This window comes from Leucoraja erinacea, chromosome 36 (genome assembly GCF_028641065.1).
Source record: "Leucoraja erinacea ecotype New England chromosome 36, Leri_hhj_1, whole genome shotgun sequence".
In the NCBI taxonomy this organism is placed as follows: domain Eukaryota; kingdom Metazoa; phylum Chordata; class Chondrichthyes; order Rajiformes; family Rajidae; genus Leucoraja; species Leucoraja erinaceus.
This window is the reverse complement of record NC_073412.1, coordinates 13987730-14006857: the sequence shown is the minus strand read 5'-3', so window position 1 is coordinate 14006857 and position 19128 is coordinate 13987730. Positions and strand designations below refer to the sequence as shown.

Here is a 19128-nt window from a genome sequence, read left to right as displayed (position 1 = left end):
GGGGGGGGGGGGGGGGGAGAAGCGGCATGCAGCATCACACACTACCCCACCCCCTCTCCCTCCCGCACTCACGCTAATAGAGGGGAGGAGGGGGGAGAGAGAGAGAGGGGGGAGAGAGAGAGAGAGGAGAGGGGGGGGGGGGAGAGAGAGAGGGGGGGGGAGAGAGAGGGAAGGAGGGGGCGAGAGGGGGAGGGAGAGAGAGAGAGAGGGGGGGAAAAGAGAGAGAGAGAGGGGGGGGGGAGAGAGAGGGGGGGGAGAGAGGGAGAGGGGGGGGGGGGGGGGGGGAGGGGGGGGGGGGAGAGAGAGATGGCAGAGAGAGAGGGGGGAGAGAGGGGGAGAGAGGGATGGAGAGAGAGAGGAGAGAGGGGGGGGGAGAGAGAGAGAGAGAGAGAGAGAGAGAGAGAGAGAGAGAGAGAGAGGGGGACAGACAGAGAGAGAGAGAGAGAGAGAGAGAGAGAGGGTGTGCTGAGAGGGGGGGGTGAGATGAGGGGGGGGGGGAGAGGGAGGGGGGGGGGGAGAGCAGGGGGGGGGTAGGGGTGTGTGGAGGGGAGGTGGGGAGGGGGGAGGTTTAGGGGGGAGGGTACGGTGGGGGAGAGGGGGATGGGGGGGGGAGGAGAGGGGGGGATTGGAGGAGAGGGGAGGGGAGGAGGGAGAGGGGGAGGAGGAGAGGGGGAGGAGGAGAGGGGGAGAGGAGAGGGGGAGGAGGAGGAAAGAAGAGGGAGGGAGAGAGGAGGGAGAGGGGGAGAGGGGGAGGGAGGAGAGGAGGAGAGGGGGAGAGAGGGGAAGGGGGGGAGATGAGAGGGAGGGGGGAGAGGGAGTGCCTTTTTACTTCAACCCAAACCCAAACAACTATTTGCAGGCAGTGCTTTTTTACCTCTAACCATAGTTTCATTTTCAAATCAAATTAAGGGTACTCACAGTGCTGTAGACATTTGTCAGTGTCATTCAAAGCTCTGATTGAGGCACACCACTTGCAGAAACTGATTGAGGCACACCACTTCCTGGTTTTATATTCCCTCCCTCTCCCTCCAGCGGGGGCAGCAGAGAGAATGGGGAATGTTGTAAAAAAATTAATATATCTGTAAATTTTCATCGACGGGAAAAATCCTCAGCACACATGCGGCGGAGGGGGGCTCTGAGCGAGGTGGCCAAAAATGACGGCCGTAGGTGGCGGCGTACTCTCGGAAACCGCAGCACAGAAAGCCAAAACCGGTCAAGAACAGAGTTTTAGTAATATAGATTTATAGCCATGGTTCTTAATTGTTCCGCGTCAAATTATTAATCAAACTGTACTTTTCAATCCAGTGCCGACAGATGCATCATTTGATACCTTTGACTTGAAACTTTCTGCTGAGCTGGGGGCATTGAACGTATTTGTCTGTGATGACAAGACCAGCATTGCTGATGTCAAAATACAAGGTAAACAAAGCCAAGTTAAAAGTCTGAAGAAGGGTCCTGACCCGAAACGTCACTATCCACCTTCTCCCTGGATGCTGCCTTACTGACCTGCTGAGTGACTCCAGCACTTTGTGTCTTTTTTTTAAACCCAGGTTAAGCTTTGGATTCCAAGGCTAAGTACTGTATAAAGAAAGGTGTTTTTCCCTGAGACGTTAAATGTGCAGATTAGATATTTGGTTTATTGTCACGTGTCCCGAGGTATTATGAGAAGCTTTTGTTGCATGCTATTGAGTCAGCAGAATGATTACAATCAAGCCATTTACAGCGTATAGGTACATGATGAGGGATTGGCTTCTTGGTGCCATTGAAATCCACACATCATTATTGCTGTATGGCCAGGGCAGAAGACTGATCGAATGTTTGTTGTAACATTTTGGGATGTTAAGTAAGTAGGGATCTGGAAAATTATTCCAAACATCGGTGCACAGTCCCTCCAAAAGACACATTTTTTCTGCATTAATTTCCACCCACCTCACATGCACCCTCCTCTAAATACTCTAAACATGCATAAATATCCATGTCAACAAATGCTTTTTTGATATGATTTGTCATGTATCTCGAAAGGCAAGATGTAAAAGCCGATAGTTATAAACATTTTATGCTGCTGAGAATTAGATCAATTACTATACTGAAACAAGGGCCATGATTTTATTGAGCTCGCACAGAACAAGGAACTTTCAGCTCCGTATAGGAAATGTGGTCCAAACGGGGACAAATGGGATTAGCTTGAGTGAGTTATCTTGGTGCGCATGGACAAGTTGGGCAGTAGGGTCTGTTTCCATGCTCTACCACCCTAGTTGAAATACTATTGTTGAATAATGGAACAATAAACAGCATGACCTGTTGCTTGTCAAAGCCACTGATTACCAACCCCCCACCCCCAAACTTTCTGTCCTATTTAGACTCAGCAACTTTAAACTGCTCTTTTTGCACAACACTCAGCCAAAGTGGACTGTGAATCTCCGAGAATTGTTCTGACCTGTTGGAGCCTTCAGTGGCTCTGCTGGGAATTATTGTTATTTCAGAAATTCTTTGGTTTGAAAAAAACTATTTACTATTTTGTATAGACTGTAAAGATTAATGGATTTTCAAACAGTGGTATCAGAGATAAATGATCGATTAAAAAAAAAAAAATTACTGCACAGACCAAAACAGCAAAGGACGTACACATTAACCATGTGGAAGTGATGATTTATCAACTTGTCTGAGGTAATGCATAAATGACATTATATTTAGAAAATGTGCAGAGGAAGAGAGATCTTCTTGGGCAATCGCGTTGGATAAAGGATTACCTTACAGTGGTTCTGTAGGTTCTGAGCTTGAACCAAACTAATGTCCAGAATGGATAGTGATTGCTGAAGTTTCTGGCAAGTGAACAACAGGTGGAGTTTGATGGCAAGGGTGGGCAATTCATTGCTCATTGTGGAGCCAGATTTGGTGGTCAAAAGGCCATATCACATCATTTCATAATTCATGAAATTAATGATTATCTCTGATTCTGTAACAAAATGTTGCAGGTATGGATGCATCCATCACCATGCAGTCTAAACGGACGGAAGTTTTTGCCCGACTGAAAGACGTTGTCGTGACGGATGTTGGGCCAAAGACTCTGCATAAAAAGGTGAGTTGGTCTTCATCATCTGCAAGAATCATTCAGTGTTGTTTAGGCGTTGTTATTCCATTCTAGCTTGTTACAGGCTTCATGCAAGTAGGAATAATGCACAGACCTGGCGCATAGTGGCGTAGTGTTAGAGCTACTGCCTGCCTCTAACAGCCAGAGACCTGAGTTTGATCCTGACCACATGTGCCATCTGGAAGGAGTTTATACATTTTTCTGTTTCCTCCCACTCTCCAAAGACGTGCTGGTTTGTAGATTAATTGGCTTTGTGTAAATGTAACATTGTCCCTAGTCTGTGTAGGATAGTGTTAATGTGCAGGGATTGCAGGGTCGGTGTGGTCGAAGGGAATGTTTCCACGCTGTATCTCTAAACTAAACTAAACTAAAAGTCTGAAGAACGTTCTCAGCCTGAAACGTCACCTATTCCTTTTCTCCAGAGATATTGTGACCCGTTGAATTACTCCAGCTTTTTGTATCTATCTTTGTTCTAAACTAAAACCTAAATGCTCCTTTTTGATCTGTGCAATAAGCAGCTCACGGTTTTAGTTGTGCCTCCAGTTGAAGTTTTCATTCAGGCCAACTTTAAAGAAATCCCAGCTTTACTGTGAAATAGCACGGGTGAAGCCTCTGTTTGAGCTGTTTATCCTCGTAGATAATGAGCCAAACTGCTGGGTCAATCATGTTCCGCTGCTTTTACACAAGTAATTCAGGAACTTGTGTGAATCCACTACTGCCAGTACATGTTGTGGTGCATACGCCACACTGGCGCTTGAGGAGTCCGATGGTGAGGATCTAGCATAGAATCAGTGATTCAATTAATTCAATGACACTTTACTGTAACACGTCCCGGTACAGTAAAATACTTTGTTTTGCATACAATCCGGTAAAATCATGTAACAGACCCCACCTAGGCAGTATACAAGAGTCGCCACATTTTGGTGCTGACAACGTTACAAAGGTTCACTTGAAAAGTTCACGTAATCTTCTTTTCCAACTTTATCAGATTGTGTTTTGATGTGTTTCAACTTAAAAAAAATCTATTTCTATATAAACCATTACATTTGCTGTAAATTGTCCTGAATATCTCTGAACTGCAGTCCCTGCTTTGGCAGGGAAATGGAGTTCCCTCTGCAGTATTGCCTCCTGTCATAGCTAGCAGGGGTTTGGACCTTAGATGAGGCTGTATTAGCCCATAGTGTCTGATACTATACTGAACTTTGCTGGGCGCCCCACCTGAAAGAGTTTGTGCAAGATACAGTCCTTCCACAGGAGGCCCAGGAGAGTGTGGGATGTTGGCCAGCACATCTGGATATGAGCCAGCCATGAGCCTGGATATAAGAGCGGCAAGGTGGCACAGTGGTAGAGTTGCTGCCTTGCACCACCTGAGACCCTGGTTCGATCCTGACTACGGGTACTATCTGCACAGTGTTTGTACGTTCTCCCCATGACTGTGGGTTTTCTCTGGGAGCTCTGTCTTCCACCCATACTCCCATTCTTCCCATAAAAATCTACAGTTTTGTAGGTTAATTGGTTTTGGTAAAGATTGTAAATTGTCCTCCGTATGTTGGACAGTGCTGGTGTGCGGGGCGCTGACTCTGTGGGCCAAAGCACCTGCTTACCGTGCTGTATCTCTAAACAAAACTAAATTAAATGTGCTAGATTCAGTGATCATTGATCCAACAGATTGCCTGCTAACACAGCTGCACACTGGGAATGATAGGTTCATGTGACACTGTTGAGTAGCTTGTTAATTGTTTGAAAAGGATAGGTGACGCTTCGGGTCGAGACCCTTCTTCAGACTGATGTGGGGGTGGGGGGGGGGCTGGATAATTTGTTACTTTGAAAGAGTTCAATATGATTTCAAGCAGATTAAAAAATGTCTGTCACATACTTTCAGATTGTGTCCATCATTGGTGATGAAGTCTTCAGCTTCAAGATGGCTTTGTGCAGTAATGCTACAGAAGGAGAGGCTTATCTGGATATGTTAAATGTGGACGGGGAAATCGCTTTACAATTGGGCTGCATCCAGATGGTGTACCTGCACAAGTTCTTTATGTCATTAATGGTAAGTGTAAAGTTTACACATATTTAATATTAATCATTTTGAGAACTGTGATTCAGTGCAAATTTCATGATTATGTATATTAATAAATTGATAGTATACATTACAAGTCAAGTCAAGTTTATTTGTCACATACACATACGAGATGTGCAGTGAAATGAAAGTGGCAATGCTCGCGGACTTTTGTGCAAAAGACAAACAACCAAACAACCAAACTATAAACACAATCATAACACACATATTCTTTTACATAATAAATAATGGAAGGAAAAACGTTCAGTAGAGTTAGTCCCTGGTGAGATAGGCGTTTACAGACCGAATGGCCTCTGGGAAGAAACTCCTTCTCAACCTCTCCGTTCTCACCGCACAGCAACGGAGGCGTTTGCCTGACCGTAGCAGCTGGAACAATCCGTTGCAGGGGTGGAAGGGGTCTCTTATGATATTGTTGGCTCTGGAGTTGCACCTCCTGATGTATAGTTCCTGCAGGGGGGCAAATGAAGTTCCCATAGTGCGTTTGGCCGAACACACTACTCTCCTGCAGAGCCTTCTTGTCCTTGGCAGAGCAATTCCCAAACCAGATGGTAATGTTCCCGGATAAGATGCTTTCCACCGCCGCTGCGTAGAAGCACTGGAGGATCCTCGGAGGCACTCTGAATTTCCTCAATTGCCTGAGGTGGTAAAGGCGCTGCCTTGCCTTACTCACGAGTGCTGAGGCGTGTGATGCCCATGTCGCATTACTGCACAAAGCCCTCGGAGATGTGGACTCCCAGATATTTAAAACAGTTCACCCTATCCACAGGATCCCCATTTATCCTCAATGGAGTGTACGTCCTCGGATGATGTGCCCTCCTAAAGTCCATGATCAGCTCCTTCGTTTTTTCGTTAGTTTCCCTCCTAAAGTCCATGATCAGGCAGTGATTCCTAAAGTTGTAAATGCTGTTTGTGGTTTATGCAAAACAATTATCTTCTCAGCTACAATTTCCATGCTTTCATTTGCCGTGCCAAAATCCAGAAGTTCAAGTTCAAGTTGATTGCCATATCAGCCATTAGATAACTTCTGATCCACCAATTCTCCGTATGGTCTTGACCCGAAAAGTCACCCGTTCCTTCTTTTCAGGAGCTGTTACCTGTCCCACTGAATTACTCCAGCTTTTTGTGTCTATCTTCTGTATATAATAAAATGTATATTGATTATATACAAGCCACAACCACCTCTACCCTGATGACCACCGGTTTCTACCTTCAGCAGCCTTTGTTTTTTCTGACTGATTGTCTGTCCTCCAGTCTACCAAGAGTGACAATTTCTTTTAAATTGTTGTTGACTAAGATGCCTATTCCTTACCCACGACTGTTCACAATCTGGGAGACTTCTTTGACCCTAAGTCAAGCTATTGTCCCCATCAACTCTCCATTCAAACACATCCAAAATATCACCCATTTCTGCCCCTGGTCACTGCACATTTGTAGCTGGAACCTATTTGTTGCCTCCTAACCTCACAATTTCAATGCTTTTTGAGTTGCTCCTCGTTCTCCATCTTTAGTCCCAATGTGAGCACATCCAGATACTGCTGCCCTTTATCTTCATCACCTTTGTCCCAGCTTATCTGCATTGTTGTCTGGTACAGCCATTTATTCCAATTTCCATATTTTGTTCTCATGTTCCCAATGCCACCAATTGCTTTGCCCCTCATTATCTGGGACTTGCTTCTGGCTGGGAGCTCTCCAAGTATTTTCCAAATTCCGACATTTGCTTCCCTTATCTCATTAATTTCCACCATTGGCAGCCGTGCCTTCCCTCGGGAACTACTTCCCTAAGTGTGTCTCCCTCACTTGCTTCAACACAACCCCTTAATGCCACTCATTCCATTCCAGTCACGCTTCGAGCCGAGACCCTTTCAACCGTCTGATGAAGGGTCGCCAATTCCTTTTCTCCAGAGATGCTGCCTGTCCCGCTGAGTTACTCTAGCACTTTGTGTCTTTTTTTCGGTGTAAACCAGCATCAGCAGTTCATTTGGAATCTACACATTCCATTGCTTTCGATCAGATGTCAAGTTTTTCTCGGCTCTATTACTATGCAAGGTACAGGAACACACAGTTAGTGGTATTATATGAATGTACATTGTTGATTTAAAAATACTTGAAAAAATCAATGAAAGACAGAGAGTGGTGAATCTCTGGAATTCTCTGCCACAGAAGGTAGTTGAGGCCAGTTCATTGGCTATATTTAAGAGGGAGTTAAATGTGGCCCTTGTGGTTAAAGGGATCAGGGGGTATGGAGAGAAGGCAGGTACAGGATACTGAGTTGGATGATCAGCCATGATCATATTGAATGGCGGTGCAGGCTCGAAGGGCCGAATGGTCTACTCCTGCACCTATTTTCTATGTTTCTATGAAAGAGTGGAACGACTGGGCTTGTATTCACTGGAATTTAGGATGAGAGGGGATCTTATAGATATGTACTGGATAAAATTATTAAGGGATTGTACACGCTAGATGCAGGAAACATGATCCCAATGTTGGTGGAGTACAGACCCAGGGGTCACAGTTTAAGAATAAGGGGTAGGCCATTTAGAACTGAGAAGAGGAAAAACTTTTTCACCCAGAGAGTTGTGAATCTATGGAATTCTCTGCCTCAGACGGCAGTGGAGGCAGTGGGGGCCGATTCACTGGATGCATTCAAAAGAGAGTTGAGGGCCTGTCCCACTTAGGTGACTTTTTTCGGCGTCTACCGGCGACTGTCAGTCGTAGCAGGTCGCGGACAAAGCGGCGGCTAGACCCCTCCTACGACAACCTACCACCTTGTCGACATCAAGCTACCGACAACTGCGGACCCATTAGGACGTCCACCTACGACCACATCCACGACAACTTACGACCACACAGGCGACAACCTACGACAACGAAAGTCAACCTACGTCCACCCGCGACAAGCTACTACAAGCAATGACCGACCTTGTCGGTGACAACTGAAGACAGTTCAGTCACCGGCACCTGTCACCGGTTGACGTAGGTTGACGTAGGTAGTCGCCAATGGAATTCACCGGTCAGCACTGGCAACAACCAAGGTCACCTGGCGACAACTACGACAGGAGAAGACAAGCTACGTCAAGCCCACAGTCGCCGAAATGTTTTGAACATTTCAAAATCCAGAGGCGACCAGAAAAACGTTACGACTCTTTAGGCGTTTGAGGAGACGACTCACGACCACACAGGCGTCAGCCCGCGAGCATGAGGTGACAGCCTAGGTGCCTGTAGTCACTGAAAAAATCACCTAAGTGGGACAGGACCTTAAGATAGAGCTCTTAGGGCTAGCGGTATCGAAGGCTCGAATGGCCTACTCCTGCACCTATTTTCTATGTTTTATGTATCTTTAAGGAGGATCTAACCATATAGCCATATAACCAAATAACAATTACAGCACGGAAACAGGCCATCTCGACCCTTCTAGTCCGTGCCGAACACATAATCTCCCCTAGTCCCATATACCTGCGCTCAGACCATAACCCTCCATTCCCTTCCCATCCATATAAACTATCCAATTTATTTTTAAATGATAAAAACGAACCTGCCTCCACCACCTTCACTGGAAGCTCATTCCACACAGCTACCACTCTCTGAGTAAAGAAGTTCCCCCTCATGTTACCCCTAAACTTCAGTCCCTTAATTCTCATGTCATGTCCCCTTGTTTGAATCTTCCCTACTCTCAGTGGGAAAAGCTTTTCCACGTCAACTCTGTCCATCCCCCTCTCATCATTTTAAAAACCTCTATCAAGTCCCCCCTTAACCTTCTGCGCTCCAAAGAATAAAGCCCTAACTTGTTCAACCTTTCTCTGTAACTTAGTTGCTGAAACCCAGGCAACATTCTAGTAAATCTCCTCTGTACTCTCTCTATTCTAGTTGCGGGAGATAAGTGCTGACACCAAGTCCCGTGAGTTTGGTAATAAGCTTGGATGGTATAATGGTATTAAAGGCAGAGCTGTAGTCTGTGATAGGCGGTTGATGGAGGTGTCTCTCTTATCCATGTGTTCTAGGGATGAGTGTAGGGTTAGAGCAATGCATGGTCCATGGACCTGTTGTGGCAGTAGGTGAACTGTAGTGGGCCAAGGAAGATGACAGGCTCGATGACAGTGTGGCACAGCAGAAGTGTTTGTACGTTCTCCCCATGACCGTGTGGGTTTTCTCCAGGATTTCTGGTTTCCAACCCATTCCTAAGACGTTTAGGTTTGTAAAATAATTGGGCAGGAAAAATTGTAAATTGTCCCTAGTGTGTGTAGTAGGATAGTGTTAGTGTGTGGGGACCACAAGTCAGCGTGGACACGGTGGGCCGAAAGGCCTGTTTCCATGCCGTATTACTAAACTAAACAAAGTTGATGTGAATTCAATGTGTGATTGCATGATCTTCCTCTTATTTACATTTTTATCTGATTATCTACCAGCGAAGAGATTTCTGTGATACTTATTATTTCCAACTGTTTTGTTCAACAGAACTTCTTTGACGCCTTCCAAGCAGCAGAGGTTGCCTTCAGTGCGGCCACAGCACAAGCTGCTGAGAAAGCAGCCTGCAGCGTGAAGGACTTTGCTCAGAAGAGCTTCCGACTGGCAATGGACATTAACTTGAAAGCCCCAGTTATCATCATCCCCGAGTCCTCCGTGTCTCTCAACGCTGTGGTGGCAGATCTGGGTTTGATTACCATACGGAATAAATTCACCATGATTTCTGTTGAAGATTGCACACTGCCACCGGTGGTGGACGTCATGGAGATCCAGCTCACGCATCTCAAGCTCACAAGGTACAACACGTTTGCAATAGTTTAACTTTATGGCCTGCTTCTTACCGTGCCTCATTCCTCCATGTACATTCAAGACCGCCTGGGTCAAATGGCCAGCTTCTGCCCTGTACATTTAACCCTTCCTTCATAACCCGGTGTAATCTGTTTACTCCAAATATCACAACAAAGAGTTTCAGGCACTGATGATGCACTTATTCATTGCCACACAAGGCTGCAGAGGCCAAGACAATAAAGCGGAGATTGACAGATTCTTAATTTGTATAAGTGTCGGAGGTTATGGAGAGAAGGCGGGAGAATGGGGTTAGGAGGGAGAGATAGATCAACCATGATTGAATGGCGGAGTAGACTTAATGGCCAAATTCTGCTCCTATAACTTCTGAACATGAACGTACGAGTTGAAAAGGGAGTTAATGGCGTGCTCTGCCATATCAACATGAAAGCAGTGCCATCAAGTAAAATAATTTCCCAATGCATGCACAAAGTTAAACATTACAGTTGTTATAGAACAATTTTTCATTGGTGTAAACTGTCATGCATCCATCATGTGCTTCTCCTCCTTAAGTCTAGTTTGAATTTTGCTGCGGCCTAATGTCTTCAGACCTCTTCACAGCAATGGGGCATTGTTTCCTTCTTCAGCAAGTCCTTGGATAGAGGGGGGTTAGTTGCATTCCTTTTGGGGCGGTTGGTTCTGGGAGGTGGATTGAGCACATGGAGCGTTCCACCCAATAACATGGTGCAAGTATCTTCAGCAGAAGCACCACGGTGCTCAAAGAAGGCAACTCATCCCCACTGCCTCAAGGACAAGGGCAACAAGCCTTGTCAGACAAATATGGTGCATCCTAAAGTCCCGTCCATAGATTTTGTTAAATGGCACGATACACTGTCGATCTCCATAAGCTTGGCAGGTTAGTAAGTGGTTCACAGTTGGATAATTGTCTACACCAAGTTTTGTCTACCTTGCGTCTTCCCTTTTACTGCTCTCAGCGATGGTGTTCACACTGACAGTAAGGGTGGGCAGTGAAAAATATTTTGATAGAAGAGTTAAACCACTTACTAAATCATGGATAAGGGTAGCTGATTTTATTGGAGGTAGACAAAATTGCTGGAGAAACTCAGCGGGTGCAGCAGCATCTATGGAGCGAAGGAAATAGGCAACGTTTCGGGCCGAAACCCTTCTTCAGTTTGATAGGGGGTGGAGGGGGACGGGGAGAAGAAAGGAAAAAGGAGGAGGAGGAGCCCGAGGGCTGAGGGAGAGCTCGGAAGGGGAGGAGACAGCAAGGACTAATGGAATTGGGAGAATTCAATGTTTATGCCACTAGGATGCAGACTACCCAATGATGTGCTGTTTCTCCAAATTCCGGTGTTGCTCACTCTGGCCATGGAGGAGGCCCAGGACAGAGAGGTCGGATACAGGATGGGAGGGGGAGTTGAAGTGCTGAGCCACCGGGAGGGTAGGTTGTATTCACTGGAATTTAGAGGTTTTATTGATTTATTTTGGTGTAGATGAGGGCACAGCCTGGGATGATGGTAGAGTGGTTCGTTCTATAATTCAGTAGAGAGTAAGTCAGAAGTAACATTTGGGCAGGTATATGGATAGCAAAGGTTTAGTTGGATGTGGACTAAACAAGACACAATTTTTTTCTGAAAATGTTATTAAAAAAGCACTAAAATTCTCTTTGTTTTTTTCAATTGTGATTGTGCTAGTTTTTGCTGTGCTTTATTACAGTTTATGAGTGATTTACCAATTGTGTTCTCGGTTTTTGATTCCTGTGTTTTGTTCCTGAATGACAGAACTATTCTGCAGAAAGACTTGGTGCAGCCTGATTTTCAGATCCTGCAGCCAGTGAACTTGCTCTTGACAATAAAACGAAACTTAGCTGTCGCGTGGTATCACCAAATCCCTGGCATAGAAATTCATGGAGATCTAAAAGCTATGAGTGTAAGTATTTTTTTACAAGTCTTCAAATAAGAAAAACAAGTTCAGTACCTGTTAAATACAGAATGATATGCTGATGTTTTCTGGCTTTTTATATTGAAGAATAGTTGAATGCAAGGAGAATAATTAACTGCGTGTGATGCATAAAATTAACTGCGTAAGTAGAACTATATAATGCAGACTTTAGATTTGAGAGATACAGTGCTGAAAAAGGCCTTTGGCCCACCCGAGACCATGCCGCCCAGTAATTTAGCACACTATACAGTGTACGCGGTGTAGTATACTAGCACTATCCTACACACACTAGGGACAATTTACAATTTTACCGAACCAAATTCACCTACAAACCTGTATGCCTTTGGGGTGTGGGAGGAAACCAGTGCACCCGGAGAAAACCCACATGGTCACAGGGAAACGTACAAACTCTGTGCAGTCAGCACACATAGTCATGATCAAACTGTGCTCTAAGGCAACAACTCTACTGCTGAACCCTCGTGCCACCCTGCAGGTTAAATAAGATTGGTTGGTTCTAATTTTGACATCAGCAATAATGACTTGCATTTTAAGAGTGCAAGGAGATGAGCAGAACAAGTTCCTGTGGCCCCTTGTGCCAACTGCACTGTTCAACAGTATCTGATCTTGGCTTCAGCTCTACTCTGCTTGATTCCCCTGTAGGGAGATATAAAATCGTGAGGGGAGTTGGTGGGGTTGATATAGGAATATATTCCCATTGTCAGATTTAGATAAAACTGGAGGTTGTAGGTTAGGGTTAGGGGTAAGAGATTTAGAGGGAATCTGAAGGGCCTGTCCCACCTATGCAATTTTCTTCAGTGACTTGCCAGCACCCGTCATAGTCGCAGTAGGTTGCCGAAAATGTTCAAAATGTTGAAAATCCAGTGGCGACCAGAAAAAGGTACGACTCTTTGGGCCACTGCTCACGACCAGACAGGCGTCAGCCTGCGACACGTGCCTGAGTGATGTAAGCAGAGTGACTGGCAGCACTTAAAGTGTGCAGACGAGCATGAGTTATCACCAAACATTGCTCATACAGGACTACAGATTCCTGGCCATGTATGTTGCTGCTTCTCAGCACATCCTGATCATCATGTGTCAACGGTCAGGGCGACAGAGTGGCACAGCGGTACAGTTGCTGCCCTACTGCGCTTACAGCGCCAGAGATCCAAATTTGATCCTGGCTAAGGGTGCTTGTCTGTACGGAGCTGCACATTCTCCCCCTGAATCTGCCTGGATTTTCTCAGAGAACTTTAGTTTCTCCCACACTTCAAAGATGTACAGGTTTGTAGGTTAATTGGCTTAGTAAATTGTAAAAGTGTAAATTGTCCCTGTGTAGGAAATAACAGCAGATGCTGGTTAAAATCGAAGGTAGACACAAAATGCTGGAGTAACTCAGCTGGACAGACAGCATCTCTGGAGAGAAGGAATGGATCCCGACTTGAAACGTCATAGGATAGTGTTAATGTGCGGGGATCGCTGGTCAGTGCGGACTCGGTGGGCTGAAGGGCCTATTTCCGCGCTGTATCTCCAAACTAAACTAAGCTAAACTAAACATTCCCCTCCCTTTGTTTCTCCTCCCCTTCCTCCCCCCTCCCACCATCTTATCTTTGGATGGTTGAGTTCCAGTTAGCTTGTACTATCCTGACGTTTGCTGGAGACTACTTTGTAGTTGATAGTTAAGTGATGTTAAGTAACCCAAAACACAATGAAAGTCAAGATGAACCAGTTGATTCTTAGATGTATTTTTCTTACTGCAGATGACAGTGAGTCAGGATGATTTGGCTCTCTTGCTGAGAATCCCACTGGAAAACCTTGGTGAAGCCACTAATGACCAGAGTGCTGCAAAAGAAGGCTTGAACAAAATACCAGAGGGAAAAATAGTCTCTCCAGCCAACCTGTGTGAAGGTATTTAATAACTTTGAAGATTCTTTCCCTTAAATCAATTTTATTTTATATGCGTGTTATCGTATTATCTATCTGAATTAATTTCAAGAGTCAGGAGAGTTTTATTGTCAGCTGTCCCAAACAGAACAAATGCTTAAGGGCATGTCCCACATGGTCGCGGTCGCGGGGTGACGCCTGTATTGGCGCGCGGTGTCTCCTCAAGTGTCGCAACAGTTTTCTTGCCGCCGCTGGATTTTGAAATGTTCAAAATGTTTCCACGACACTGGGCTTGATGTTGCGTGTCTTCTCAGGTGCTGTCGTAGGTTGTCGTCAGGATGACGCCCAGTGATGTACGATGTCGCAAAGTCATGACCTCGGCGAATTCCTTTAGCGACAACCTGCGTCATCATATGTCAACCGGCGACAGTGCCTGCATCAAGATACGTCACGGTGCATCATTTGTTGTCTTAAGATGCCGCAGACAGTGTTGTAGAACATAGAAACATAGAAAATAGCTGCAGGAGTAGGCCATTCGGCCCTTCGAGCCAGCACCGACATTCAATATGATTATGGCTGATCATCCAGAATCAGTACCCCATTTCTAATTTCTCCCCATATCCCTTGATTCCATTAGCCCTAAGAGCAAAATCTAACTCTCTCCTGAAAACATCTAGTGAATTGGCCTCCACTGTCTTCTGTGGCAGAGAATTCCACAGATTCACAACTCTCTGGGTGAAAAAGTTTTTCCTCATCTGTCCTAATTGGCCTACCCCTTATTCTTAAGCTGTGACCCCTGGTTTTGGACTCCCCCAACATGGGGAACATTTTTCTGGCATCCATTAAGAGTTTTATATGTTTCTATAAGATCCCCTCTCAACCTACTAAATTCCAGTGAATATTAGCCCATTCGATCCGTTCTTTCATCATATGTCAGTCCCGCCATCCCGGGAATTAACTTGGAGAAACTATGCTGCACTCCCTCAATAGCAAGTATGTCCTTCCTCAAATTAAGAGACCAAAACTGCACACAATACTCCAGGTGTGGTTTCACCAGGGCCCTGTACATGCAGAAGGACCTTTTTGCTCCTATACTCAACTCCTTTCATTATGAAGGCCAACATGCCATTTGCTTTCTTCACTGCCTGTTGTACCTGCCATGCCTACGTTCAGTGACTGATGTACAAGCACACCATTCAGGTAATAATCTGCCTTCTTGTTCTTGCCAACAAAGTGGATAACCTCACATTTATCCACATTATACTGCATCTGCTATGCATCTGCCCACTCACCTAACCTATCCAAGTCACCTTGCTGCCTCATAGCATATCCCTCGCAGCTCACAGTGCCACCCAGCTTTGTACCATCTGCAAACTTGAAGGGAGAAAGTTGTTGTGCTGGAGAGAGTGAGGAGGATATTGTCTGGACTGGAAGACTTCAATTATGGAGAGAGGACGGCACAGTGGTGCAACAGGTAGAGTTGCTGAGTCACAACGCCAGACACCTGGGTTCGATGCTAACCTCAGGTGCTGTCTGTGTAGAGTTTGCACGTTCTCCCAGTCACTGCATGGGTTTTCTCCAGGTGTGATTAGAGAGAATTCTAAGATGTATATACATTTGGATAGGCAGGGGGTTGAAAAGGGATCTGCAGTATTAGATTAGATTAGATTAGATCCTTTATTTGTCATTCAGACCTTTCGGTCTGAACGAAATGCCGTTGCCAGTAGCCATACATATAATAAACAACAAAAAACACAATAAACACAAACACACAATAAACACAAATTAACATCCACCACAGTGAGTTCACCAGGCACCTCCTCACTGTGATGGAGGGCAAAGATCTTGGTTACGCAGCTGTTGCCGGGGAAGCTCCGGAAAACAGGCACCTCTTCTCCCTGTGCTGAGGCCTACCCCAGCGGGCGATGGATCAGATCGCCGCGCGATGCTCCCTGAGCGATCCGCGAACGGCTCACCGAGCTCCGCGAAGACGGGGCGCCAAGGAATTCGTGTGGCCCGGGTGGCCTCAGGCGAAGCTGCCCGTCCCAGCCCTCCAGTCCAGCGGACGCAGCTGCTGCCACTGGAGGGGAAGCTCGGGAAAACAGGCACCAGCACTGTGACCTGCGAGCTCCCGACGATGTCGCCAGTACTACGCCCTGCCAGTCGCCAGCCGAGCGTGTCGGCCTCAAGCCCGTGACCGGATTCAGAGCTTGTACTGGCCGGCCGCCAAGACCCGGGTGTTTAGTGTACGTGGGAGACCACGCTACCGAAGTCGTTAACTAAAAAGTGTGTATGCGGGCTCAGCCGCAGACATGTTCAATGCCGAGCGCCGTCCGCCACAGTCTACAGGAACGCCGTCCCGGGCCCGTCATGGGATCCCCCGTGAGACAGCTACCAGAGAGCCGTCCCAGCCCCGAGCCGGGCCACCAGACTCTACGGCTGCGCCGTTTGGACCGCCTCGGGATCGCTGCTCCCGGAGCATCTCACGGCCCGCGCCGGGCCCGCCTCAAAGCACCGCGCAGTCCCAGCCCCGCGCCGGGCCACTGTCAGTTACCAGAACGCCGGTCGCCAGCCCCGAACCTCCTTGCAAATGAAAGGCATGCCGCCGGGGCCCTCACGGGAGCCGCAACTCCCAGCCCCGCACCGGCCGCCACAATTTAATTCAATTTCTGTTGAAGGTTGTGCCGTTCCCGCCTTTGTAGTCGTACATAAAGGGCTGCCACTGGGCGCCGTCCCTCCCGGGAAAAAGACGCACCGCTTCCCGGAACGCCGTCCCAGGTCGGTATAGCAGCAAGAGCCGCCTCAGCCACCGGGCCGCGCCGTCCCAGCCTCGAGTCCGTCATGAATTAGGTCGTGAAAGTGGGACAGCCCTTTCCCAGCCCCGCGCCGTAGCCGCCTCAACTATGGTGAAAGCTCACACTGAGCATGTCCCCAGCCACCGAGGTTCGCCTTGTGCCGCTCATTGCAATACTGAGTGAGCACCGCGCCGTCCCCGCAGCGAGCCAGCCCAGCCTCTACCGGAGCACTCCGCCGGAGCCGGTCCTCAGCCGCCCGAAACAACCTACCAGCCCAGCGTCACTGGAGCGTCGCCCCAGACCGGGACGCCCTCACCGCACCCAGACCCGCGTTGCCACTTCTGCCACTGGAGACAGCGCCCGAACCGGGCCGCCACACTGGAGCGCCCGAATCGAAGACGGGCCAGCCTCGTGTGTTTGTGTACCTGGGAGACCACGTCCTCTGAGCTTTTTGAAGTGTTAACCAATAAGGTTTATGTGGGCAAAGCCGCAGACAATGTCAATATGGACTTCAGCAAGACATTTCCTACAGTTCTGCATGGTAGGCTGCTCTGGAAGGTTAGAACGCATGGGATCCCGGGAGACATAGCTAACTGAATAGAGCCCTGGCTTCATGGAAGGAAGCAGAGGGTGGTGGTGGAAGGGTGTATTTCAGACTAGAGGCCTGTGACTAGTGGGATGCCTCAGGGATCAGTGCTGAAATATCACTGGCAGATAAACATGAAGGAAAATCTCAAAGCATTTGTTGCAGCAATACATGGTGCTGCTCAGATTACATGCTGCCACTCGTCATGTTTGCTTTAATTTTTGTTTAATCGGACTTTATGACACTCCTTGCAAATGAAATAAAATGTTACTTAAATATATAATTAATCCATGAATTATATAATTAGGTTCAAATTATTGGCTTAACTCAAGTTACCAATAAAAACATGCACTATGAAAATAAATATGTAAACAGAAAGTACATTTAATCAATTTCTGTTGAAGGTTGTGTAAATTTCCTATATTTGTATGTCGAAGTACATAAAGGGCCTGTCCCACTTTCACGACCTAATTCACGACCTCTGCCGAGTTTGCCCTTGACTCATACTCGTAGCATGGTCATCACGACGTCGTAGGTAGGTCATAGCAGGCCGAGATGCTAGTCGTAGTTACTCGTGGCATCAAGTAGGTCGGGGCGTTTTTCTAGCCTGATGAAAAATGTTCACGAGTAAAAAAGGTCATGAATTAGGTCGTGAAAGTGGGACAGTCCCTTTAGAATACACTCTTTCTTTTATGTAGATTGTTTATATCCTCAACTATGGTGAAAGCAACATAAATCTGACTGGGAAAAGCACTGAGTTGTGAGATTAAGGCCAACAACTATTAGTGATGGTTCTTGCGCCTTGTTAAGGCTCATTGCAATACTGAGTTGAGCAGGGATCTGAATTAAAATGGTAGGCACAAAATGCTGGAGTGGGCCAAGCAGCATCTCTAGAGGAAAGGAATAGGTAATGTTTCACGTCTGAAGAAGTTGTTCCGACCCGAAACAATACCTATTCTTTTCATTCTTTGACTCAGCTGCCTGACCCGCTGAGCCACTTCAGCATTTTGTGACAGCAAGGACCATGTGGTCCTGGACTTCTTTACCACTGTAAATAAAACACATCACATTTTGTTTCGGTATAAACCAGCATCTGCAGTTCCGTCCTACACCGAACAGATGGGATAATTGGTATCCAAGGGAAAAGTACATTTCCCCCAACAGTATTTTATTATAGCCTCAGTTCCACGTAGTAGTAATTTTGGAACTGAGAATCTTGCCCGAGGCAAAGTATTTGTGGATCATATTCCTGAGTAGTCTTGTTGTAGTTTTTGCTTTTAGTTGGTGGTTATGTGATAGCACATCAGGTAGTTGCAGCTAAACATCAACAAGACAATGTACTTCAATATCTATCACTCTGTCAATAGAATTATCTTGTAACGGTTGTCCACGAAGCGTTGCCTTTTATTCTGCTATCATTGCACTTTCACACAACCATTTGAAATTCAAATAGTGACAGGAGAGAGAAGAAACTGCAGATGCAAAGATCCGGCTCGTAAAAACCAAGATTGCGGAGGAGATTAATCAGCATTTGTGGAGAGAAATGGACAGTCAACATTTCGAGTCAAGACCCTTCATCTGGGCTTTTGTGCTCCATGTTCCAGCATCTGCAGTTTGTTGTGTCTCTGACTTCACTTGTTCAACTGGGCTTCAATTTGTAACTCGAATATTGATACTGTGACAGAGCTCCCTCCTGTGGATGCCACTCTGATCCCTTTCACTGGCTGACAGGCTGGGAAAATCCCCACCATCATTGGTAATGGCTGGGTCCAATTAGCCAATATTGGTTTGTCCACCTGAACCTGTCCGCCTACTCCCTATAAAACCCAGGCATTCCAGACAAAGGGAGTGAGAGAAGATGCTTGAGAGAGAGAGGAAGGAAGAGAGAGAGGGGGCACCTCCCTGCTAGTTATGTTCCCCTGTCACAGGTTCAGGGAAGACTGAGCCACTGGAACAAACACGAGACCACCCGCACCACTGTGTTGTC

General features: G+C 46.6%; 1 protein-coding gene across 3 annotated transcripts in view; it reads left to right on the top strand.

Moving 5' to 3' along the window:
• vps13c (vacuolar protein sorting 13 homolog C) overlaps positions 1 to 19128 on the top strand; it is a 296935-nt gene that overhangs the window by 151414 nt on the left and 126393 nt on the right. For all 3 annotated transcript variants that reach the window (XM_055662746.1, XM_055662745.1, XM_055662747.1), the window contains 6 exons: positions 1306 to 1419; positions 2976 to 3079; positions 4974 to 5141; positions 9624 to 9928; positions 11720 to 11867; positions 13637 to 13784. In XM_055662746.1, the coding sequence (XP_055518721.1) occupies positions 1306 to 1419; positions 2976 to 3079; positions 4974 to 5141; positions 9624 to 9928; positions 11720 to 11867; positions 13637 to 13784 (987 nt within the window). The remainder of the gene's footprint in view (positions 1 to 1305; positions 1420 to 2975; positions 3080 to 4973; positions 5142 to 9623; positions 9929 to 11719; positions 11868 to 13636; positions 13785 to 19128) is intronic.